General features: G+C 52.6%; 2 protein-coding genes across 2 annotated transcripts in view; both read left to right on the top strand.

Moving 5' to 3' along the window:
• The window catches only part of TSPEAR (thrombospondin type laminin G domain and EAR repeats), a 159,948-nt gene that overhangs the window by 90,615 nt on the left and 43,970 nt on the right, over positions 1-25,363 (top strand). Inside the window, exon 2 of the mRNA XM_086676139.1 lies at positions 15,845-16,065. Coding sequence (XP_086532265.1) covers positions 15,845-16,065 — 221 coding nt within the window. The remainder of the gene's footprint in view (positions 1-15,844; positions 16,066-25,363) is intronic.
• Positions 21,776-23,311, top strand: LOC147577663 (uncharacterized). The gene has a single exon (XM_086676138.1). The coding sequence runs from the start codon at positions 21,791-21,793 to the stop codon at positions 23,036-23,038; it is 1,248 nt and encodes a 415-aa protein (XP_086532264.1). The 5' UTR covers positions 21,776-21,790; the 3' UTR covers positions 23,039-23,311.

The following is a 25,363-nucleotide window of genomic DNA, read 5'->3' as shown; positions in this document are numbered from 1 at the left end:
ATTTATCAATTTTGGTGATCTTTCAAAAAATCAGACTTAGGTTTATTAATTTTGTCTCTTGTTTGTCCATTTTCTATTTGGTAGATTTCTACACTTCTCAATTATTTCCTTCCCTCTACTTATTTTGGGTTCAAATTGTGCTTCTTTTGTAGCTTCTTAAGGTAGAAGCTTAGATAATTATAGACCTTCCTTATTTCCTAATATAAAGCCTACACATTTCCTTCTATATATTGTGTGAGTTGCATTCCATAAAGCTTATTTTTATTTTATTTAAAATATTTCCAATTTTCCATTGTGATTTCTCCTTTGACTCATGGACTATTTTGAAGTTTGTTATTTAATATCCACATATTTTTCAGTTTTCCAGATATCTTTCTGTTCATGATTTCTGATTTTGTTGTGGTCAAACAGCATTCTCGGTATGATTTCAATCCTATTAAATATACTAAGACTTGTTTTATGGCCCAGCATATGATTTATTTTGGTGAATGTTCTATATACACTTGAAAAAATGTGAACTCTACTGTTGTTGGATGGAATAAATGTCAACAAGGTCATGTTAGTATATATTGTTTCTCAAGTTTTCCATATATTTCTCAATTTCATCAAATTTGGAAGTTATTTGGCCATTATCTCTTTAAATATTTTTTGTCTCCCACCACCTGAACTTTTTCTCAGGTACTCCAATTATATGTATGTTAGACCACTTAATATTGTTCCTCAGATCACTGAGGCTCTGTTAATTTAATTTTTTTTCTTACTGTCTTTTGTTTTGGGTAATTTCTCTGATTATGTCTTCTAGGTCAGTAATCTTTACACTGAGTGTAAACTCATCCTTTAAATTTTTTATTGTTAATATTATGTTTTCCAGCTCTTGGAGCTCCATTCAGTTCTCTTTTGTACCTTACATTTCTCTCCTCATTGTGTTCATTTTTTCCTTGAAATCCTTGAACATATTTATCGTAGTTGTTTTTACTACCTTGTCTGCTAATTCCATCAACTGTTATTTCTGGGTTTATTTCTATAAACTGTTTTGTCTCTTGATTATGACTTAGATTTTCCTCTTCTTAATGTTTCCAGCAATTTTTATTGGTTTCTGATTTCAATTAAATAATGTTGTCATACTGTTGACTGTCATACTTCGTTTCCTTCTTTTAAGGAGTGCTGGGCTTTGTTCTGTCTGGCAGTTACCACCTGTGGGACAGCTTGATAATTGTGATGCTTCTATGCTTGTTTCTACATTTTGTTACGGCAGATCTAGAGAGGCCTTTATTCTCAGGCAGGTTTAGCACAACTATTATATGATTTCTGGGATCTGTACTGAATGTCTCTGGTACTCAATGAGGTCTCTCCATTGTGGTTTTTGGAACTCCAGTGTCTCTCAGCCTTGCATAAGCTCTGGGAATTGTTCACCTTCGAGCTCCATGGTTATTACTGTCCAGCCTCATGGGGTTCTGAGCTCTGAATGAATGACTTGGTATCGACAGTGGTCTCAGGGGGTTCCCATGGAGCATTTTGCTATATATTTGCCTCTTCTCCTGTGTCTGCCCTCGTAAATTCCCGGTGCCTCAGCCTCCTTGACCCTGATTTCCCCCTCTTCACCTCGACAAAACACAATGCTGATAGCATTCCCCTCCATATACTGTGGCCTAGAGACTCTCTTGGCCCTTGAGCCTGGGCAATCATAGGGTTCACCCCCTCTGCTTTTCTTCTCCCAGGGATCTGCACTGTCAGTTGTCTAATGTCTAAAAATGCGTTTCTTGTATCCTTTGTCCCATCTTCTACTTATTTAAGGTGGGAGGACAAGTCAGGTCCATCATGACCCAAAGCAAAGCCCCACTCCTTGTTTTTGAGACTTCTGTTTCTTTTCTAGACAATCCCTTGCTTCCCTATTTTTTTTTAATTTTTTTTTCAACATTTATTTATTTTTGGGACAGAGAGAGACAGAGCATGAACGGGGGAAGGGCAGAGAGAGAGGGAGACACAGAATCGGAAACAGGCTCCAGGCTCCGAGCCATCAGCCCAGAGCCTGACGCGGGGCTCGAACTCACGGACCGCGAGATCGTGACCTGGCTGAAGTCGGACGCTCAACCGACTGCGCCACCCAGGCGCCCCCCTTGCTTCCCTATTTAACTGCTCAAGATCTTCCCTGACTCTGAAACTGAGTCTGCCTTTTTCACTCTGGGAAATGCTCCAGCTAGACTCAATTCCAAACTGACACATACCTGCTGCCCAGAACTGGAGCATGCAACCAACAGTCTCCCTGTAGAACTCTCATAATGGGTGCTGGAGCCTCAGCCTAACTTTTCTGGGGCTCTGAGCTCCATGAGAAACAGCACCAACCCCACATCCCAACCAAGGTTCAGTGGAGTCCTGTTTGCACATACCCCATGGTAAGTATATCAAGCCCCAATTGAGGGCCCCATATGTGGAAGCAAAATCCAGATTCACAGCTAAGAATTTTGTGGGTAAGAGTGGTCAAGGGAGGCGCTTGGACTTTCATCCTGGCATTGCTGATGGTTTCTAGTGAGTAAATGAACAGAGGGCATTTCTGGGGAGAAATGGGACATGTGTAAAGAGTCTGAAGCCAGTCTGAGAGGCAGAAGCATGTGCTTAGTTATGGGCCTTACAAATTCTCCAGGTTAAATATATTCAATCAGACTCGTCTGTAAAGGTCTAAAACAGGCTAAGGAAGTACTTCACCTGGTGATAATGAATTTCACAGATCAGGGTCCGTTCAAGGGCGTGGGAACATTAGGTCTTTATTCCAGGCTCTGAGGATGCAGACAGGGGCATCCCAAAGGTGCTGGTCTCTGTGCCTAGTGAGAAGCACCAGTTATTCAAGGGGGTAGATATGACCTCTAGTCATAGTCTTTGTCTCTTGAGTCATCAACATTTGTATTGTCGCTAAGTTAGAAATTGAAATAATATCTCTTAGTGAATGAAAGACCAATGAAGAGAGTTTTGTTTTTTGTAAACTAATTCTTCATGAGATGAGGCCCCACCCAAATGGCCAATGGAAATGGGTAACAGCGTTGGATATCTTGGTGAGGTTTGCTCCCTGCCTAGCAAATTACTTTCTACACTCAGAGTTGACTTTGGTAAGCACACTGATTGCCTTGATCACGAATGGCCATCTCTGCTGGGCCACGGCAGGGGAGCAGCACTTTATTTTAAAGAAGACTCTCCCCCAGAATTCTCAATCTTTGGATAATCTTTACTCTCTTGTCCCATGTATTACAGTTGGCACACTGAGCTGGTGGCTGAAAACCTGTGTGATGAACATTCTCATCCATCCTGGAACCAGGCTTTCGACATGGCGGGTACTCTGGCATCCCGGACAATCTCTGCCTCTTCTGCAGTCAAGTTGTAGGCAACTCTCAGACACCTTCACTTAAAATCCTTTTTGATTTTATAATCGTTGGAAGAGAATCAGTACTTCCTGCAAGGACTCCAACACATCAGTATTCCAAACATAATTTTTAAAACACTGCTAAAATACCCAGAAATCATGACAGTGTCTTTACGTTCTGACCAATCCAGCTGTGCCCCACACATTCAGTGATCAGAATGTGCTTGCCCTTTGCCATTATTACCAGTCCTTGTAAATATCGTAGGCATGAGTCCTATTAATCTGACCATGGGGAGGACGCAAAAGCCCAGAGAGGTTGAGGAAAATATCTCTGCTCACACAGGATGTAAGCAACAGATTACACCCCTGGGCGGCGATATCAGTGGGGCATGTGAGAGGATTTCAGGCAATACAGAGATGAAAACCCCTAATGCGAGTGTGTGCCAGGTTCTCTGGTTTTCTCTTCACACCCTCCTGGCTTGTGCTGTCCTAGCAGCAGGCTCCCCACACCCTCCCACCCTGGGTGCCAAGATTTTTGAATGTTGGTTCCTTGCAGAACCAGCCACAGCTGTTTTCCTTCCAGAGGTCCTTGCTCCGTTCATAGAACTCAGGAAATTGGCTTGGGAGTTTTTCCCTGTGTTTAGTTCGAGAAAGAAAACTTGGGGGCGGAGTGTGGTTTCTTGTTGTTTTAGCAGGGGTCACCAGGGGCCAAGGTAGAATCCCTGTGTGTTGGGTGCTGGGTCCTAGGTCCTGGTCTGGGGCCGCGGAGTGCCCTGCTGGCTGAGCACAGTCATGTGCCTCTGTGCTTGGCAGGTTATTTGGTTTCTAAATAGCAATGAGTCATGGTTTGTATGTGGCGCTCAGTCGGTCACAGTAACGAAGCACCACAGACCGTGGCTTAAACAACAGATTCGTTCTCTCACCGTTTGGAGGCTGGGGGTCTGAGATCAAGGATCGGCAGGGTTGATTCTTCCTGAGGCCACGAGGGAGAACCTGTCCCGTGCTTTCCCAGCTTCTGGTGTTCGCTGGCAATCTGGGGATTCCTCGGCTTGTAGAAGCATCTGCCGATTTCTGCCTGCATCTGCACGCGGCACCCTCCCTGGGTGCCTGTCTGCATCCACATTCGCTCATTTTACAAGGACACCAGGTCGTATTGGATTAGGATCCCTCTCCCCCAATGACCTCAATGTATCTTGATCCTCTACGAAGACCGCCTTTCCAGCTAAGGTCACATCTGCGGGTACCGGAGGTTAGGGCTTCAGCACCCTCCTGGGGACACATTTCCACCCAGAGCGAGCACCTGCTTTGAAGCAGATCCAGAGCCAGAACCTGGGAGGGAAGAAAATGCCGAGCAGGTCTCCTTTCTCGGGGACTCCAGGCTGCGGCAAGTGAAGGACGGGGTGCAGGTAGCACGTGGCATGACAGGCCAGCAGCACACACACATCTGCTTGTCCAGGCGTGGCTGAGCTCACGGGACAATTTTTGGTTTTGTGCAGTTGGCAGAATACTTGTAAAAAGAGGACGGAAGATTTACGGATGCCCCTCGCCCAGCTTCCTCTAGTAACATCTCACATACCCATAGATCGATGACGAGTCTTAGAAGTCAACGTTGGCACGTTACTAGTCACTAGAGGACAGACCCACTTCCCACAAATGTCCCCTCTCTGGTCCGGGACCCCACGCTGCATCTGTAAGGTCTCCCTAGTCTTGTAGGGAAGACTCAGTCTGAGAGTTTCTTGGTCTTTCCTTATCCTTTCTGTCTTGACAGTCTTGAAGAGCCCTGACCAGGTGTCTTGTAGAAATTCAGGGTCGTCCGAGGTTTTGTCACAACTAGACCAAGGTTATTATATTTGGGGAAAGGATCCCACAGTGAAACAAGGGCACATGATGTTGATGTATCTTGTCATGGGGGATATGTTTATATTTCCCTTTGTAATTGATAAATATTTGTGGTGGGGGAGGTTCCATGAAACTTCGCAGATACCGCGTTTGTCCAATGATTTTAGCGTCCCTCTGGGGACTGTGCCTGCAACAAGGTCCCTGTGGTATTCTGATGGTGAGTTTCCACTTCCCCATCCCACCTCCACTTATTAACTGAAATCCTTCTATAAGGAGGAATTGCCCCTTCTCCTCCACTTATTTACATGTTTTTATTCATTTCAATGTGACTTAGAGAGTTATTTGTTGTATTACTTGAGTTATAATCCAGTATCATCATCATTTATTTTGTTGTCCAAATTGTCCCAGCTTTGACCATTGGGACCTCCTTCATCTGGCTCTTGTACCTTTCAGCACACCTGCAGCCTTCCAACATCTCACTTCTGGTCCCAGCTCATCTCGAATTCTCCCCGTCCCCTCCCTCCAACCCACCCCTTCTCCAGGGAGTCCTGCTTCTTTCAGCGGATGATGGCATTTAGAAGCCAAGATCCGGAGCTAGATGGGCTCGTTGATGCTGGGCTCCAGTGGGCCAAGCGAGGAGGTGTGGGTGTGCACACTAGCACATCCCTGGTCTTGGGGGGAGGCATTCAATATTCATGCCAGTTGGACCGTGGTCGTGGTGGTTTTGTCTAGATTAGCTTTCTCAGGCTATAAAGCTCCCTCTTATCACTGAGAGATTTTATCCTGAATGGATGTTGGGTTTCATGGAATGCTTTTCATGTACCTGTTGAGATGATTGCGTCATTTTCTTTTTTAGTCTCTTCATACAGTGAATTACATTAATTGGTTATTAATGCTTTTTATTTTGATATTTACAGGAAATTGCAAAGCCAGTACAGAGAGGTTCCGTGTACTCACATTAATTGACTTTTGAATTTTGAGCCAGTCTTGAATTCCTAGGTAAACCTCACTTGGTTGTGATGATTGTCCTTTTTATATGTTGCTGGATTTGATGTGCTAACATTTTATCCAGGATTTTCATGTCTGCTGTGATGAGGATATAGGTCTGTAGTTTTCTTTTATTGCAAGGTCTTCAATTTTGATAGTGCTGCCCTCGTGAAAGGAGTTGGCAAGGGTTCCTCCTCTTCTACTTTCTAGAAAAGATTGTGTAGAGGCAGTGTTTGGTCTTCTTTAAATACCTGGGAGAATTTCCTAAGAAACTGGAGTTTTCTTTAACAGATACAGGACTTTCTGGTCATCTTTCTTCTTCTTTTTTTTTTTTTATATGAATTTTATTGTCAAATTGGTTTCCATACAACACCCAGTGCTCATCCCAAAAGGTGCCCTCCTCAGTACCCATCACCCACCCTCTCCTCCCTCCCACCCCCCATCAACCCTTAGTTTGTTCTCAGTTCTCAACAGTCTCTTATGCTTTGGCTCTCTCCCACTCTAACCTCTTTTTTTTTTTTTTTTTTTTTTTTGTTTCCCTCCCCCATGGGTTTCTCTTAAGTTTCTCAGGATCCACATAAGAGTGAAACCATATGGTATCTGTCTTTCTCTGTATGGCTTATTTCACTTAGCATCACACTTTCCAGTTCCATCCACGTTGCTACAAAAGGCCATATTTCATTTTTTCTCATTGCCACGTAGTACTCCATTGTGTATATAAACCACAATTTCTTTATCCATTCATCAGTTGATGGACATTTAGGCTCTTTCCATAATTTGGCTATTGTTGAGAGTGCTGCTATGAACATTGGGGTACAAGTGCCCCTATGCATCAGTACTCCTGTGTCCCTTGGATAAATTCCTAGCAGTGCTATTGCTGGGTCATAGGGTAGGTCTATTTTTAATTTTCTGAGGAACCTCCACACTGCTTTCCAGAGCGGCTGCACCAATTTGCATTCCCACCAACAGTGCAAGAGGGTTCCCGTTTCTCCACATCCTCTCCAGCATCTATAGTCTCCTGATTTGTTCATTTTGGCCACTCTGACTGGCGTGAGGTGATATCTGAGTGTGGTTTTGATTTGTATTTCCCTGATAAGGAGCGACGCTGAACATCTTTTCATGTGCCTGTTGGCCATCCGGATGTCTTCTTTAGAGAAGTGTCTATTCATGTTTTCTGCCCATTTCTTCACTGGGTTATTTGCTTTTCGGGTGTGGAGTTTGGTGAGCTCTTTATAGATTTTGGATACTAGCCCTTTGTCCGATATGTCATTTGCAAATATCTTTTCCCATTCCGTTGGTTGCCTTTTAGTTTTGTTGGTTGTTTCCTTTGCTGTGCAGAAGCTTTTTATCTTCATAAGGTCCCAGTAATTCACTTTTGCTTTTAATTCCCTTGCCTTTGGGGATGTGTCGAGTAAGAGATTGCTACGGCTGAGGTCAGAGAGGTCTTTTCCTGCTTTCTCCTCTAAGGTTTTGATGGTTTCCTGTCTCACATTCAGGTCCTTTATCCATTTTGAGTTTATTTTTGTGAATGGTGTGAGAAAGTGGTCTAGTTTCAACCTTCTGCATGTTGCTGTCCAGTTCTCCCAGCACCATTTGTTAAAGAGACTGTCTTTTTTCCATTGGATGTTCTTTCCTGCTTTGTCAAAGATTAGTTGGCCATACGTTTGTGGGTCTAGTTCTGGGGTTTCTATTCTATTCCATTGGTCTATGTGTCTGTTTTTGTGCCATCATCTTTCTTCTTTAATGAGATTCAGGAATTTGTGCCTACTCGGGAATTGGTCCATTTCACACAGGGTGTGAATATATAAGCATAACATTGTTTGCGGAGGTCCCTCCTTAACCTTTTAATTTGTGGAAAATGGTTGGTAATATCCCTCTTTTGCTCCCGATATTGGTAAGTTATTTCTTCTTGTTTTTTCCCCCTTGTCAGTCTGGCTGGAGGCTTATCAATTTTATTCATCTTCTCAAGGAAGCAGCTTTGATTTCAATTGATTTCCTCTATTTGTCTTGTTTTCACTTCCTCTGAGTTACATTACGTACAATTACATTAACTTATCCTTCTGCATTCAAGTTTCTTAAATCCAAGTTAGTTGGTCGGTCTGATACCCGTCTTCTCGTCTAACGGAGCACTTAGTTCCATAAACTTCCTTCTCCTCTAGCCGCACACTACCGGTCCTCCCTGTGCCAATAGCCCTGATATGTCAGCCTTTTCCGGCTCCGATTCCAGAATCCCTGGGCCCAGTGCACACGTTTGAAGGCTAATAGAATCAAGGAGGAGTCGCGCACAACGGGATCGGAAGGCAGGTGAAGCTCCAGGTGCTGAGCGGTTTGGACTTTCCACATCCTGCAGCCTGGGGCCACTGCAGCCGGATTCATCCTCTCATCCTGTTCTCACTTGCCAGAAGGACGTGAGATAAGGGAACATGGGAAGCTGGCTCGATCGCAGAGATAATCTTGCCTGGCGGGGGAGAGCAGTGTTTTTATTATAAAGGTCCCCGGGGGGCAGGGACTGCCCCTTCATGTTCGCCTCTCCCACCTCTCAGCTCCTGGCAGAGGAGATTAGAGGTGGCATCTTGGATCAATAGGGACAAGTTCTGTGGGTGGGGCCCTGCGGGCAGCTGAGCATCCTGTCTCGGGAAGAGCTCAGATCAAACCCGCTTGTCCCCATGCCAGCCTTGCGGTCTGTGTGATACGTGACCCGTGTTTCGCCTCCTGAATGTCCATGTGTCCACTGAGGCCGGGCAGTTGCTATACCTAATGGACAACACTGGAGAAAAGAGGGAAGAGAAGGTTCCGGGTTGGGGCTGGCAAGTGTGGGTCCAGCAGGTGGACTCGTTCCAGCTGTGTGTGTATTTTTCTGTATCAGCTGATTAAGGCACCCCGGATACCCTATTGCCGATTTATGCAAAGCGGATGTAACACCACGCTGTGTACTAGCCACGTGGGTCTTACTCGGCTCCTGCTTAGCCAGCCCTGGGAGCCTGCCTTCCTGCAGGCAGCTACATCCTCCCACAGAACCCTCCTTGGGTTCCAGGGTACTCAGTGTGCACGTTGCCCAAAGGGTCAAGCAGACGGTACAGCAGGGACCGGGGCCTTTGCGCCCAGCTCTCCTGAGACCTGTGTGTCCCAGAGCCTCTGTCATTGGCCCAGCACAGAGCTGACTGCCTCGTGAGGGACAGGCAGTCCGTTTCCAGATCAGTCACTGTGAGGCTGTCCATTTCTGGGGAGCGACTTCTACCTGCCAGGCAGTATTTCCAATCCCTCCTACAGCCCTGCAAGAAAGGGGGATACCATTCCCTATTACTAATGAGGAGACTGAGCCTCTGAAAGGCCAATGGCAGAGGCTCTGGGACACACAGGTCTCAGGAGAGCTGGACGCAAAGGCCCCGGTCCCTGCTGTACCGTCTGCTTGACCCTTTGGGCAACGTGCACACTGAGTACCCTGGAACCCAAGGAGTTAAAGCAGACTTTGGCGGGAGACTGAAGCGGATGAACATGGATTGAAAAGTGTCGATGTGTGCAGAGGGCTTAGCTCTGGCCGGCCACGGGCACTCTGTTATGCCTTTTCGAGGTTATTCTTTGTGTCATCGCTGTTTTGGCACCTCCCTGAAAGTGCAGTGGCCCAACTGCCACACTGCTTTTGCCTTCGCCGGTTTGGGATGTGTCCGTGCTGCAGCCCCAGAGAGCCTCAGGGTCCCGCTCAAAGCCCAGTGTGTCAACCTCTTCCGTATCCCTTGACTTCCTTTAAAACAAGTTAAGAAAAGCAGGTTTGAACACACAAAAGGGACAGGAGTTATTTTCCTATTCCCGCTCCGTCTTTACATTGTTTTCCTATTTCCTTTTTTAACCAGTATAACAGGAGAAAAGTGGTCTTTTATTAGGGTTAATTTGCATTAATCTGACTCCTTATTGACTTGAGTATTTCGTCATATGTGAGCCCTTTGGGTTTCTTCTTTTCTAGGTTGCCTACCTTTGTTTTTGTTGCTGTTGTTGGCTTTTTTTTGGTGAAGATTGTTCCTATGTTTTCCTTGTTGGTTTTCAGGGGCTTCCTGTTCCTTCTGTACCTTTCTTGGTGTGACAGACACCTTTCTTGTTCCGTGCTGGGACTACTGGCTTTGCCCGTGGTGTGACATGAGCAAATGTACTGGCTTCTTTCTAATGGCTCACGTTTATTGAGCTTGTTTGGGGAATCATCTGTACCCCAAAGTCACAGAGATAGCCACCAATCCTCCAACTTGGAACGTTCACTGTCCGCCCTCCTGGGAGGAGGAGGGAGGGACGTCCTGGGAGGGACGACTACATGTCCTGTTCAGGGAGGAGTTCAGCCTGGTTTTCTCCCCACAGACACCCAGCCTTGCCATCACCCTCTCTTGAATGCCCTTCCCTCCCCGCTGATCCACGCGGCCTACTGACCCATGGGCATTTGAATTCTCCATCTCTTGTCTGCATGGGTCCACCTGCCTCTTCTTAGGCCCAAACTGGCCTGATTTGTGATGATGGCTATACAGTCAGTCTTACTGTCCCACAGAGCAACAACTTATAATACCACAACCTAAATTCCTGGAAATAAACTTCTCCTGGGCTCTGGGCACACAGTTTAAATCAATGAAATCCCCAGAGTAAGGGGGACTTTCTTGGCCATTGAGTTCTGCCTCCTTTCCCGCCGCAGTGGGGGAGCCCCCCTTCTTGGAGGCCATCTAGAGTGTCAGGGTCCAGCTGGCTGAGGCGCTGTGGCCCACACCTGCACTGCCAGCCAACGCAGGTGGCCTCTCCCGAATAACCTGGGTCTTGACGGGCTCCAGTATAGAAAGCCCTCCCAGGAAACAGTTCTGGAGCGTGAAGGGCCTGGCTCCGGGCCAGAAATCCTATGCGTGACCTATCAGCCCAGCCGCAGTCAATCACGAAGGCTTCACCCGGCGGGCGGCACAAGAAAGCCCCGCCACACACCGGGATTGGGACACAGCCAGGGCACTGCCATCCTGGGGAAACTGCAGCAGAGACCCAGGCCCGCCAGCCATGCTCCGACGTACATGTGCATTTCTAGCCCTGGCGCCGCCATCAGAGGCCTCCTCGTGGGATGCCTGGAAGCCCCTCCCCTCCCCCCCGCCCCAGTACCCGGTGCTTCATGCCCAACCCTCCCTCCCGCTCCTGCCCACTCCAGGACTCCTCGAACCACGGGAGGCTTTCATCCTGGGCTCCTGGGCATGACCCCCACCACATGCCTTTCCCTGGGGGGGGGCAGTCCGTGCTTCCTCTGGTTTTAGCCTCTTGCTCAGACTACCGCAGTGAGTGATGACAGCCTTCACTGCTTCCTCCGCTTTGCCTTGCTGCTGTTACTGGCTCACCCACCCAGCGGCTCAGCTGGGTCCCGGACGGGGGACGCCCCCACCTTCCCATCTTACAGATGAGAAAACCAAGGCTCTGAGAGTTTCAGTTTCAGTGAGTTAGTTGTGGGACGGCTCTTAAGATCTAGAGGCTCGTTTAGGACCTACGTGTGGCCGGTTTTGAGTTCATGTATTCGTGGCTACCACCGCTAAATTGTAAGTACCCTGAGGACAAGTACCCCTGAAGCTGCGCTTTCAAGAAGCCTCTGTAGAGTAAAGGAAGACCCCCTAAATGAGAAGTAGCAGGGGCTGTTTCTTCCAAGCTGGCTGTGACAGGGGGCCCCCACCAGCACTGGGTTTGGCAGACTCCGAGCCGGGGAGGGAGGGAAGTCATAGGGGTAGAAGAGAGGCTCTGGGCAGCCTAGAGACCGTGGGGTGGGGAAGCTGCAGGCAGCCAAGGCGAAGCCCGGCCTCCGACGTGAGCGGTTAGGGGTTGAGGGAGGGGGTCAGTCGTCCGCCAAGTCCCGGTTCCTTTGGGCCGACGGCTTCGGGGCCGGCTGCTGTGGAGGCCGGGAGTTGGGGTCCTGTGGCCATGAGCACTTAGCGTGGTCACGGTCGGCACGCGGCGTGGGTACGGTCGGCACGCGGCAGGGTCAAGGTCGGCACCACGTGACGTGGTCGCGGCCCGCACGCGCAGGCAGCCTCCAGGCGGAGGAGGGCGCTGCGGTGCGTGTTTGTCCTGCTGGTTAGAACTAACTTGCCGAGCGTCTCCGTGTGCGTCTGAGTGTCCTGCGGTGGCTCTGCCTCTGGTAGACTCGGTCACCCCTCCTCCCTGCCTCCAGCGGGAACACCTCCAGGGAGGCAGGAACTCCCCGCCCGCGCGTGCAGACGGCACGCGGGGCAGGGGTGGAGACCCGGAGGCCGCGGACCGAGCGTGTGTCGCGGCGGAGCCTGCGCGTCTGCATGGCAGTGGGGGGAGGGGGCCCAGGAAGAGGTTCTTTAGCCAAACAACGGAGGGAGGGAAGGGCTCGCGGGGGGATCAGGCAGATTCGGGGCTCCCCGTGCTGCTGACGCACCCTGATTGCCTGTGTCCGGGGCGCACCCGGGCCGAGGCCCGTCCTGGCGGCCTGCCTGGTGGCAGACGCGCGTGTCCTGAACGAGGGGCCAGAGCCTGGTGGGGCCTCGGCCTAAACCGGCCGGCCGGGCCGTGCACCCAGCGTCTCTCGGCGTTTTGGGGGGTGAATGTGGGGCACAGTGTTTTCTTAGAGCCTCACACCCCCCAGGGGCCCCACCCCGACACACCCCCAGAGGACTTGGAGTCCGACCCTGGTGCCCCTCCTGCCCCAGGCCTCGTCAGGGTTAGGTCCCGGAGCCCAGGCTCACCCCCACCCCTGAGATGCCAGTATCCTCCCTACAGTCGGTCTGGGACCCTGCCCCCCCCCCAAAGCTGCCTCAGGGGTAACCCCTGCCCTTGGCGTGCAGACCCTTGAGGGACACAGACCCTTCTCCAGGAGGGAGTTCTAGCGCCGCTCTTTCCAAGAAGCCCATGGTCTCCCGGCTCTCCACGTGCCATTTGTAACACGGGAACAATAGTGACAATGCTGATATACCCGCCCCTCCTCACAGCGCCCCCCAGAGGCATCCATCATTGTCCTCCCGACCCAGTTCAGGCCCCTCTCGCGCCCCACTGGCCCCCACGCACCGTGCACAGCTTCCTCCTGACCAGCGACTGGCAGGGATCTGACGGTGAAACCCATGGGGGGGTGGGGGGCGTGGAGGGGGTGGAGGGGGCAGGTGTGATCTGGGTCGTGCTCCATGCTCCTGGGCAGCGTGGGCAGGTCCATGGTCCCCACTGCAATGGCTGCTCCGGGCTCCCCTCCTGTGAGCCCCGGGGGCACAGCCCTGCTCGGTGTCCTGCTGGGGGCATTAGGGAGCCGGAGTATCCATACTGGGGTGCCCATCGTTCTGCGCCCTCCGCCTGGCCCCCAAGTCCCGATGGCACTCAGTGCTGCAACCCAGCAGCGCTTGGGACCCGTCTTCCCCGACTCTGGACCACACGCTCACGGCTCGCTGTCTCGTCATTTCTTCTTTGCACCTGGTGCCTGTCCTCTGAACTCCTGTTTCAGACTTTCCTTCTCACGTCCCTCTGATCCGAGGGGGGGGAAATGTGTCCTATCCTCACGGGTCCTGGTCCCAGGCCACCTGGCTGCTCAGCCCTGCAGGGGGTGGCCTCTGACGGGGCTGCTGGCCCAGGGCGGGGGCAGGGTTTGCGAGCTCAGCCTGCCCTGTCCTCAGAAGGGGGTCCAACTAGGGAACAGCAAAGCCCCTTTCAGATGCATCAGTCGCCACCCACCATTCTCACTGGTGCTGCCTCCAGACTCTGCTTCTCACAGAAATGGGGAGTCGTGATCATGTCGTCCCCCAACAGGCTGGAAGTGACCCCAGACCCCCACCCCCCCGAGCCACAGCCCTTGCTTCAAGGAGGATCACTGGTTCAGCCCCTAAGGGAGGGTGTCCCTGGGTTTTCTGGATTATTCTGTGGGCTGCCTGAGAACTGTAGATGTACGTCTGCCCCGGCTGCTGGGGTCTGGTCCGGTGTGACTGCGGTGGGTGGCCATGTGACTCAGGAGAGGGAGTGATGTTCCCCAGCCTCGCTGGGAAGGAGCTCTCCACTCTGGTCACCTGGTGTCCTCACCCACGTTCAGAGAGCAGACAGAGGGCTGGGTGCCCTTCCTCTGCACCCTGATCAAGGCCTTCGAGGTTTTTCCAGGCACAGGGAATCGGTCACGTCCTCTGTGCGACACCAGCCTGGGCCAGTTGTGCATGAGGTGGACGTAGCCCGCAGAGGCGCCTGGAAGCTGGCAACCGTCCCCAAATATTAGCCGTCTGTCCCTGCCAGCGGGGACTGGGCTCGGAACCCGTACAACAGGAAAGGTGTGCCGAGTGCCCGTGAGGACAGAGCCAGCCAGAGGGGCGGCAGTCACCGCTGAAGTTTTCTGGGTTTCGTTGGTGACGGCGACCCTGCTCTGAAGAGCTGTTCCCCTGGTAAACCAGAGGACCGGTCAGTGACGGCCGAACGTCCGTCTACTTGGAGCCAGCCACGAACCCAAAGTGGCGTTGTGTGCTCACGGGAGGCGGTCCGGGTTCCTGGGCCCAGCACCTGCTACAAACTACTCTTGCCGCTGTTTCTCTGCCCACGCCCTCACCATGAGCGGCGGACACAGCCTGTGTCCCTCGAGGCTCTCAGCCTGTGGCGGCAGGCACAACCCGTGTTCAAGACCCTCTGCAGGGTACCCCGCTTTCCCTGCCCAGTTCACATCAGTGTGGCAGACATTTATCCAGCAACGACGATAGGCCAGGGGCCGGCCACACACTTCTGGGGAAATGGAGGTACCACAGTGTCCGTCCTGGACAGGCCTTGCACTTGGGAGAGGACACAGGTCACTATGTCCCAGACCAATGCAAGCGGGTGTATGCCATGGGCCTCGCCAGGCTGCGACGGCACAGAAAGCCCTTCAAGACCCCGGTCATGGGGCTTCCTGTCCCAGGGAAGCTTCTCCCTCCTGGAAGGACACTGAATCAAGGGACCATGGCTCCTGTAGGGAGGGCGGGAGGGACACCTGTGACAGACCACACTGGACCTCAGGTCAGCCTCCACTGTCATTGCCCGCTGACCTCACGTGGCCGGGTCGGGAAGGGTCCGGGCGGCAGCCACGGGCTCTACTCCAAGCCGGCACCTCCTTTCTGGAGGCCGGGCCCTGTGAGTTGGTCCAGAAACAGCCTCTCTGGGCACAGGTGCCCCCCTCGGGGCTCCCCATTTTCCTTTCCCATCATCTGGCCTCAGCTGAGGCAGGCCAGCCCCTCAGCTGTGTTGCTGACGACCTTGAGCTGTAGGACGGAGGCTCTCCGGGAGCATGTCTGCCCTCTGCAGGCTGTGTGAGGAGCAGTGCCCGTCCCGTGGCGGCCCTACCTTCCACAGCACGCGGGGACACGAGTCACGGAGCCCCGCTGAGGCCACAGGAAATGCCATGCTCCACGTTCCAGGGTCCCTGAACTCCTGAAGCCCAGCCCCCGAGGGGACTCGTCCGTCCTCTGTCCCCTGGCTCGCCCAGCACAGGGCTCGGCTATCAACTGGGAAACAGTGGCGCCGCGGGATGTGCTCCGGGGTTTGGCGGAGGGGGGAGGGGTCGCCGCAGACTCAACTGCCGTCTTAACCCTCGGGGCCTCAGTTTCCCCACTGGTTCAAGGGGAAACTCGTAGGGGCCCCATGAGGGTTCAGAGCCTGCCGCGCCAGGCACCCTGTAAGCACCCGCGTAACCCACGTGTGGTTTCCCTGACACAGACCTGCGCCCCCTGGACATCCTGGCAGAGGCCCTCCCTCCAAATGGCGCTGCGGGCGGAATCAGGGTGACACAGGCGAATGGCGTGCGAGGACTCCAGCTCTCGGCCGCCGCCCCCCACGCCATGAGCTTCCCCGCATCGAGGATTTTCTTCCAATGCGACCTCTTCCCTGAAGAATTTTCGATCGTCATAACCTTGAAAGTTCCCAATCTTCCCCCTAAGGTCAGTGATGCTTTTTACTCATGTTCGTTTGTGATGTCCTCACTGCCCCCGCGTACAGCGGGCACGGCCGCTCCAGACTGTGGCCAGGCTCCAGCCAGAGGCTCCTACGGTATCTGTAGGGTCAGAGTGGCCGGACTCGGTAGGTAGTGAGGTCCCCGTCACAGTGTGTGTGCAAGCAGAACCTGAGGCACCGTTTGCTGGGAATTCGTACCGGTAATTCCTGCAATGGAAATTTTTCTGGTGGGCTGAACCGTCGAAGGCTAGGGATGATGCTTAGAGTTTTTACTTTGCCGTCTCTTCACGGGAAATGTAGACAATAAAACGGTAAGAACAGGCCCTTTTGGACGTGGTTACCTGCGATCTGCGGTTTCATCCACCTCAGGTCCAGCTAATATTCCCATCCCCCCACCAGGCTGGAAGCCCCCCAAGGTGAGGCCCCCAGGGGCCCGTTGCTGCTTCCCCATGGGGCCCAGGACAGTGCACTTCATAGGTGTGTGACCAGGTCAGAGTCCTCAGTTAGGAAAGGAGGGCCCTTCCACCCCCGGTCACAGTCCTTGTTGGCTTGTGCTGTGGAAGGCGACACTCCCCGATGCGTCAGTGACATCTGCTCACGAAAGCCCCTCTCTTTCCTGCCGTCAAGCCTGCCGAGTTTTCTACTCCATTCACTGCATTTTCCCCTTTCTATAATTTCTGTTTTCTTCTGCTTTACATAAATTCCACTTCTCAGTGTAAAGCCTCTGTCTTGTCAGCTACTGTCCTGAACATGACTCCAATAGTTGGACGCAAGGACTCTACTCTGGACGACTCTGACGTGTGTACTGCCCACGGACTGGCTGTGCTGTCCGCTTCATCTCTTACTTCCTGCTGTGCTCAGTGATTATTTCTTCGGGTAAAACTTGTGTTGCAGAAACGTCTTTTATCCTAGTGCTTCTACATAGGGGATTAAGTACAGCATGTGGTGAACACGTCCTATCACCGAGATAGCGCTACCCAGGGGACTCAAATTACATCACTCCGGGAAGCAGCTTTTATACAAGTGGCTTTCTTTATGTTGTATTTTTGAGAGAGGGAGGGAGGGAGCAGGGGAGGGGCAGGGAGAGAGAGGGAGAGAGAGAATCCCAAGCAGGCTCCGCAGCAGGGCTAGAACCCACAAACCTGTGAGATTATGACCCGAACACGGGTCGAAATCAAGAGTCGGACGCTTAACCAACTGAGCCACCCAGGCGCCCCAGGTCTTCTCATCCTTAAACAGGGGTGTTTTCCCACGGATTTATATTTTCTTTAATGCAACAAAATGATGTTCTACAGCCTCTAGAGTACCAGTCTGACAGTTATTTTGTTCCTAAGGATTTGTTCATCTAACGTATATAATTTCTCGGCACACAGTTGTTCATAGCATTTCTCTGTAATCCTCTTTGTTTCTGTAAAGGCTGACAGCACTGTTCTCTCTTTCATTTTTGATTCTCACCATCTGAGTCTTCTCTCTCTCTGTCTCTCCGTCTGTCTCTCTCTCCCTGATCAATGTAGCTGAAGGATTGTCAATTTTATTGATCTTTTCAAAGAACCAGTTTTATTGGCTGTATTATTTTTCCATTCTCTGTTTAACTTATTTATGGTCTGATCTTTATCATTTCCTTCCTTCTGCTTGTCTGCCATGTCTTAAAGTGGAATATAGCAACTTACAGCTGTAAATCTCTAAGAAGCTGCATCCTGTAAGTTCTAGTATTTCGATCTTCACTTTCATTCATTTAAAAGTATTTTTTTAATTTTTAAAAATTTTTAAATTTATTTTTGAAAAAGAGAGTGAGAGATCACAAGCAGGGAGGGGGGAGAAAGAGGGAGACACAGAATCTGAAGCAGGCTCCAGGCTCTGAGCTATCAGCACAGAGCCCGATGCAGGGCTCGAACCCACAAACCATGAGATCATGACCTGAACTGAAGTCGGACGCTCAACCTTCTGAGCCACCCAGGTGCCCCTAAAAGTATTTTATGATTTCCCTTTTGAATTCTTCTTTGACATTTTGGTTATTTAGGAGTGTGTTGTTTAGTGTCCACATATTTATGAATTCCCCCAATTTCTTTTCTGTTACTAATTTCTAATTTCATTCCCCTGTGGTCAGAGAACATACTTTGCATTTTTGTATCCATTTTAACGTACTGGCATTTGTTTATGGCCTAGCCTGTGCTCTGTCCTATTGGATGTGCCATGTGCGTTACTGAAGGACGTACATTCTGCTGTTGTTGGTTGGGGTGTGCTACAGATGTCCATTAGGTCTTGCTAGTTTACAGTACTCTTCATGTCCTTGGTGATCTTCTCTCCAGTTGTTCTTTCCATTGTTGAAATTGGGATATTGAGGTCTTCAACTAATGTTATTGAATGGTCTATTTTTTTCCTTTATGTGTCAGCTTTTGCTTTGTCTATTTTGGTACTCAGTTATTATTTGCATATGTGTTTGTAATTGTTACATGTTCCTCATGGATTGACCTTTTTATCATTATAAAATATCCCTCTTTGTCTCTAGTAACAATTTTTGTTTTAAAGTCTACTTTATCTGATGTTAGTAAATATTAATATTTTCTTGTGGCTGCTGTTTGCATATGTTTTTCCTATCCTTTTACTTCCAGTCTAGCTGTATCTTTGACTCTAAAGTGTGTCTCCTATAATGAGTATATAGTTGAATCTCAATTTTATCCAGTCTAACAATCTTCCCCTTGATTGTATTATTTAATTCATTCACAATTGATGTTATTATTGATCCTCGTTATTCATGGATTTGGCGTTTGCAACTTCAGCTACTCACTAAAATTGATCTGTAATCTCAAAGTCAATTCTCACAGTGCTTTCACAGTGTTTCATGGATGTGCATTGAGCAGCAAAACATTGGGTGTCCCCACACACAGGTTCCCAGTGGAGGTCAAACAGGTGTCTTGTGCTGTCTATTTAGTGCCACATTTTCCATGATCCTGTGCTTCTTTTGGTGATGTCACTGCTTGACATGGCCTCATTATGCAAGAAGGCTGCGATGTGCCTCATGGAGAAAATACATGTGTTAAATAAGCTTCCTTTTGGTGTGAGTTATGTTGCAATTGGAGGTGAGTTCAGAGAATCAGCAATGAATGCTAGATATTCACTGTGAAATAATAATGTATGTTGAGATATATAATATGATATATATATAGAATATGTGTATAATAAAATATATGTGTCTCTGTCCCTGGTTCTTGCTAATATTTGGTCTTTGACCTCAGTTCCTGACACAGAGCTCCTAAATGCCTTGGGACTTCCTGGGTGGTAGGAATGATTTCTGTTCTAATGAGGTGATTGACTCTGGGTTAGCTTCAGGATGGGGGCTACTCACCAGAACGACCAAGCTTTGGTTAGAAGCTTCATGCTGTAGGCTCCATTCCCATCCTCAGGAAAGGGGAGAGTGGCTAGAAACTTAGTTAATGACAGATCGTGCCTGCATGAGGAAGCCTCTGTAGAAATCCCAACGTGCAGAATTCTGAGAACTTCCAGTCTGGTGAATGTGTCCATGTGCCGAGGAGGGTGGCGCACCCCAACTCCACAGGGAGAGAAGCTCCTGTACTCGCCGCCCCCTGCCACAGGCCTCGCCTTGCGCATCCCTCCATGCGGCTGTTTATCTGTATCCTTTAAAATAACCTTTGTAACAAATCAGCAATAGAGCTCATCTATTTCCCTAGCAAAGTAATAACCCCGAGGGGGAGGTCACAGGAACCTCCGTTCTGTAGCCAAGTCAGGCAGACGTTGTGGGTAACTGGGCACCTACTACCGGTGGCTGGCCTCTGAAGTGGGGGCAGTCTCGTGGCCCGCACCCTTAACCTGGGGTCTGCGCTAGCGCTGGGGAGTGTCGGAATGGAACTTAATCATGGGGCACCCACGCAGCTGGCGTCAGGAGCGTTATGTGCGGGTGAAGGGAGACGCTGTGTTTTTTCCTGGACACACATGAAACGGGGTTCTGTATTGATCGGTTGATGAAAATGAGACCAGGGGCTCACAGGAACCTGACTCTAGTCCCCCAGGAGCCAAGCGTCAACATTTGCTAATCCAGCGTGAGCGGCGATTTTCCATCACGTGACCGCCGCCCGCGGGGAGAACCAGCCGCAGCTGGAGGGAGCATCTGCTACCACCCGTTCCTCTCCCTCTGCGTCTCACATCGCCCGCCTGCGTTCCTCTCGTCCTCCGTTGGTGCGTTCCTGTGCACCTAGTGAATGTTTTCTCAGGCGGCTTTTTTATTTAATGATTTTTCACTTTAAAGAAAAGTTTTTCCTAGTGTTTGCTCTCTAGGGCTTACGCGTGTTTATTTTACCTTAGCCGAATTAGCTTCTGATTTATACCAGCTCCACTCCCGTGACATAAAAACATTCTCCTTTTCATACAGGACGCTGTCCCTTCTTGTCCCTTTCGTATGGGATGCTGTCCCTTCTTGTCCCCTTTCATGGTCTTGCTGTTAACACACACTCCATCGGTCCATGTAAAAAACCCAATAATGTATTGTAATTATTACCTAATGCCTTTTATGACTTCGAAGAAGCTGAGAGAAGAAAGGAAAACAAGATGAAATGCAAGGCTTTTGCTCTCCTGGCCTTTTCATCATTTCTGGTTCTGTTCCCATTTTCCTGTGGATCCACGTTGCCATCGGCACCCTCGCCACGACGTGTCTGTCTGCGGGTCTTTTGTGCGTAACTTATTTGAGTGCGTTGAGCCTCCTGGATGTGTAGATTAAAGTTTTTCAATAGATTCGGTAAGTTTTAAGCCACTATTTCTTTGAGATAATAACATTTGTCCACTGAGGGCTGACTGGCAGAGCCCCCAGTCCCATCCATCAGGGGTCAGTGAGGCTTTAAACCCTGAAGCCCCCTGGGCCCCAACAAGCCCCCGCCGGAGGCCTGCAGCTTAGAGTACCATGGCCGAGTGTCCACGAGGACGTGAGGGGCTATGTAGGGTGTTATGTGCTCACTAGGTCTCAGGTGTGGAAGCAAGCATGGGGAATGAAGCGATGAAGTAGACACATCGCCCCTCACGGTCATTCGTACGGTGCTAGCCCACACCTGTGACCCTGGCCCCTTCTGTGAGCCAGTCTCTGCCCCCAGGACACTTTGTCCTCACACCTGCCCCAGGACTCCCTCCCGGGAGAGCGAGTCCAATCTACGCCCACTGCAACCAGCGGCATCACCCCACACGGTGCATCCTGCCCCGTGGCCAGGCCGGCTGAGCATCGTCAGACCTGTCCTCAGCTGGGCCACCCTCCCTTGGCTCAGAGCTCAGATTCCAGGACTGCCCCCCTCCTCGTCCCTGCCCTTGGAGACAAGGTCTGTTTACACGGGCAGTCCCCCAAGGGATGGAGCCCAGGCTGTCGCTTCCAGAAAATCTCCTGATTGCTACAGTCTCCGCAAAAGCATCAAAGCATCTCTGCTGTGTCTCCTCTGGGACGAACGCAGGTCAGGATGGCCTGAGGTCCACTCAAGAGGCTCACAAGCCAGCAGCTTTTGGACTGGGAAGCAGCATAGTGAGCACTCAGCAGAACACCAAACACCAACAAGGAAGGGGAGCTTCACTCAGCCTGCTGCTGGGACAACACACAGCCGGGAGGTATAAAAGCCGACAGACAGCCGGAGCTCCTCACACACACACACACACACACACACACACACACACACACTCACACGCACACCCACTCCCTCCTCCAGCCCCACCGCCCCCGCCATGGCCGCGTCCACCCTGTCCCTCTGCTCCAGCGACCTGAGCTATGGCAGCCGCGTCTGCCTGCCCGGGGCCTCGGACTCCTGCCCCGACTCCTCCTGGCAGGTGGACGACTGCCCAGAGAGCTGCTGCGAGCCCCCGTGCTGCGCCCCGGCCCCCTGCCTGACCCTCCTGTGCGGCCCCTCCTCCCCCTGCCAGGGAGACTGCTGCACCCCTGCGTGCTGCAAGCCCGTCTGCTGCACCCCTGTGTGCTGCAAGCCCGTCTGCTGCACCCCTGTCTGCTGCAAGCCCGTGTGCTGCACCCCTGTCTGCTGCCAGGACTCCCCCTGCACAACCTCTTCATGCTGCCAGCTGTCCTGCGGCCCCTCCTCCCCCTGCCAGGGAGACTGCTGCACCCCTGCGTGCTGCAAGCCCGTCTGCTGCACCCCTGTGTGCTGCAAGCCCGTCTGCTGCACCCCTGTCTGCTGCAAGCCCGTGTGCTGCACCCCTGTCTGCTGTGAGGACTCCCCCTGCACAACCTCTTCATGCTGCCAGCTGTCCTGCGGCCCCTCCTCCCCCTGCCAGGGAGACTGCTGCACCCCTGCATGCTGCAAGCCCGTGTGCTGCACCCCTGTCTGCTGTGAGGACTCCCCCTGCACAACCTCTTCATGCTGCCAGCTGTCCTGCGGCCCCTCCTCCCCCTGCCAGGGAGACTGCTGCACCCCTGAGTGCTGCAAGCCCGTCTGCTGCACCCCTGTGTGCTGCAAGCCCGTCTGCTGCACCCCTGTCTGCTGCAAGCCCGTGTGCTGCACCCCTGTCTGCTGCCAGGACTCCCCCTGCACAACCTCTTCATGCTGCCAGCTGTCCTGCGGCCCCTCCTCCCCCTGCCAGGGAGACTGCTGCACCCCTGTCTGCTGCAAGCCCGTCTGCTGCACCCCTGTGTGCTGCAAGCCCGTCTGCTGCACCCCTGTCTGCTGTGAGGACTCCCCCTGCACAACCTCTTCATGCTGCCAGCCGTCCTGCTGCACCTCCTCCCCCTGCCAGGAAGACTGCTGCACCCCTGCATGCTGCAAGCCCGTGTGCTGCACCCCTGTCTGCTGCAAGCCCGTGTGCTGCACCCCTGTGTGCTGCGAGGACTCCCCCTGCCCAGCCCCCTCCTGCTGCCAGCCCAGCCCCTGCTGCAGACCCTCCTCCTGCGTGTCCCTGCTCTGCCGCCCCGTGTGCCCCCGCCCTGCCTGCTGCGTGCTCGCCTCGGGCCAGTCCTGCTGCTGATGGGCACGTCCGCCCACTGCTACTAGGACTCCCACCCAAAGTATTCGGAGCCTCGAGCCCAGTCTGGGGTCTCCTTCTGCCCCCAGGTGCCCACCGCAGCAGACAAGGCTGAGCCCCCACTGTCGGGCTGGCCCCCTGAGGCAGCTGCAGCCTCCCGAGGGCCCTGTGTGTCACCCGGTGTCCTCCTCTCTATCATAGCCGGATTGAGGTCACTTTGTCCTGTCCTACGTGAGCGACCTATCTGTTAACCAATAAAGTCACCGTCAGCCCCTCCGAAGGCCTCGAATGCGCGTCTCGGCCAGCAGGGAAGGGCTGCGATGTTGCACGCGGGCGGGGCTGCTCTGAGAGGCCTGGAGCCGCGTCTGTCACAACAGCACCGGCGGGCAGGGTGGCCACCCGCACCCCCTGCTGGGCCTCCTGCGCCGGCTGTCCCCCGGCAGCGCCACAAGCCGGCCCGCCTGGGAGGCCCCTAGAGCCCTTCACCAGTGAGGGACGGAGGGCCATCTGTCGGGCCCTGAGCCTTTGCCAGGGACAAAGGAGGCCCGGTTAATAGAGCTTCTGCCTTGGGGGCGTGCACGGTGCCAGCCACTCTCCGGTGGCCCTCGGCACAGGGGCGAGCGCGTCCCTCTGTGTGAAGACGCCAGGAGCATGAGTGCTGTGCGCGGTGATGACGGGAGCCCGTGTCGGTCAGGATTCTCCAGAGACACAGCCAATAGGATGTGTGCGTAAACATGCGGCGGTTTTGAGGCATAGGTTCACGTGAGTGCGGGGCCGGCAAGTCCAAAATCTGCAGGGCAGGCTTCCCAGGGATGAGCTGATGTTGGAGCTTGAGCCCAGAGACGGTCTGCTGATAGACTCCGGCTACCTCTTGGGGGACCTCTGTCTGTGCTCCGAGTCCTTCAACTGATTGGGTGAGGCCCACCCACCATATGACAGATAATCTGCTTCACTCAGAGCCGACCGATGTAAATACCAGTCTGGGCCTTCACGGCAATGTTTGTATGTGTTTGACCAAACAACTGAGCATGATGGCCTGGCCAAGATGACACATAAAATTAACCATCTCCCCGGACCAACAGCCCAGGGTCTGGCGTACTGAAAATGGTGGGTCTCATTGGGCTGTCCCCTCAGGATTTCAAGTGTTCAGGCAGGTCGCCTTGGAAGAAACGGGGAGGAGGGATTCCCACCGGCCCTACAGGCACAGTGCCCAGCAGGCATGTGCCCTGGGCCACGGATGATCCCCAGTGAGGAAGGGCCACGTCTGGGAGGCCTCACAAGCCCTCGGGCCACATTCAAGAGAAACCATGCCTGGCAACATTGTGATGTACCAACCTGCAGTCAGAAGGAAGCAGGTGTCCCTTGGGGAGCGTTTCCTGGCACAAAACATTGTGACTCCTGGATGGCTGGCCGGCCAGTCACCCGGGATCCCTGTGGATGCCAACATGCCCCCCAACTGTGGTGCAGGGCGTGTCCTGTCCCTCGTCCCTGGTCCCCAAGTCGCTTGGTGAACAGCCACACCCACCCACCCAGCAGCCTGGCCTCTCCCTGGGCGCCGCCCCTCCCCTCCTCTGCCCCATCTCACTGAGCTTCAGCTTCTGGCCCCCACCCCACCCTCCCTGCCAGGACGGCCCAGGCGCCCGGCCCCGTCCTGCTTCTCCCTGAAGACCCCTCCTCCCCTTCTTCCTCTGCCCTCCCCGGCGGGCGCCTGCCGTTGACTTGTGGTCCCTTCGACCCCCAGAACCACTCACTCCCGAGTCCCAGTCGGCCAGACTGGCACGTGCCCTGGGGACCGAAGCGACTCTGGGTTCTGCTAAGTGCTGCGGATCAGAGCAGGGGTGCTTCCCTGGGCTCTGACCCGGGATGAGAAGAGAGGAATGGCATCTTTAGTCTCACCAACCTGTACCCGAAATCCAGCGCTTCAAGTGGTTGTGAACAGCCAGCGGCCCCGAGTGGATCCGCAGGGCCCGAGCCTTCGCGGCCGCGGACGTCAGGTGTGCGGGCCTCACGGGGACAGCTGGCCCCACACTCACGGATGGCCGGGCGGCCGGCACCCACCCCGCAGGACATCACGTGGGGCTCACTGGAGGAGTGTGCTAAATCACTCGCTTGTTTTCAAGTTTCAGCGTGCCTTCCTGTAATCGGTGCCCTTTGATTTCCGTCAGGTTTTTTCTTTCTTCATTTAGAACCAGCTGAAGCCTTCTCAAGCTGGCGGGGAGCGGGGGCAGGCACAGAAAGGGTCGGGGCGCCCGGCACCCTCTGGCCGTGAGCAGCTCTCTGTCTGTGGCTCTGACCACCAGCAGGACGGTGGTCAGCCAGCCCCGCTCG

The sequence above is a fragment of the Puma concolor genome, chromosome C2 (genome assembly GCF_028749965.1).
Source record: "Puma concolor isolate L17-30 chromosome C2, mPumCon1.1.hap2, whole genome shotgun sequence".
NCBI classification, from domain to species: Eukaryota; Metazoa; Chordata; class Mammalia; order Carnivora; family Felidae; genus Puma; species Puma concolor.
The sequence above is the reverse complement of the archived record's forward strand: the minus strand, read 5'-3'. Positions and strand labels throughout refer to the sequence as shown.

Coding starts and splice junctions, on each gene's coding strand:
- LOC147577663 (XM_086676138.1), top strand. CDS start 21,791: ATGGCCGCGTCCACCCTGTCCCTCTGCTCCAGCGACCTGAGCTATGGC.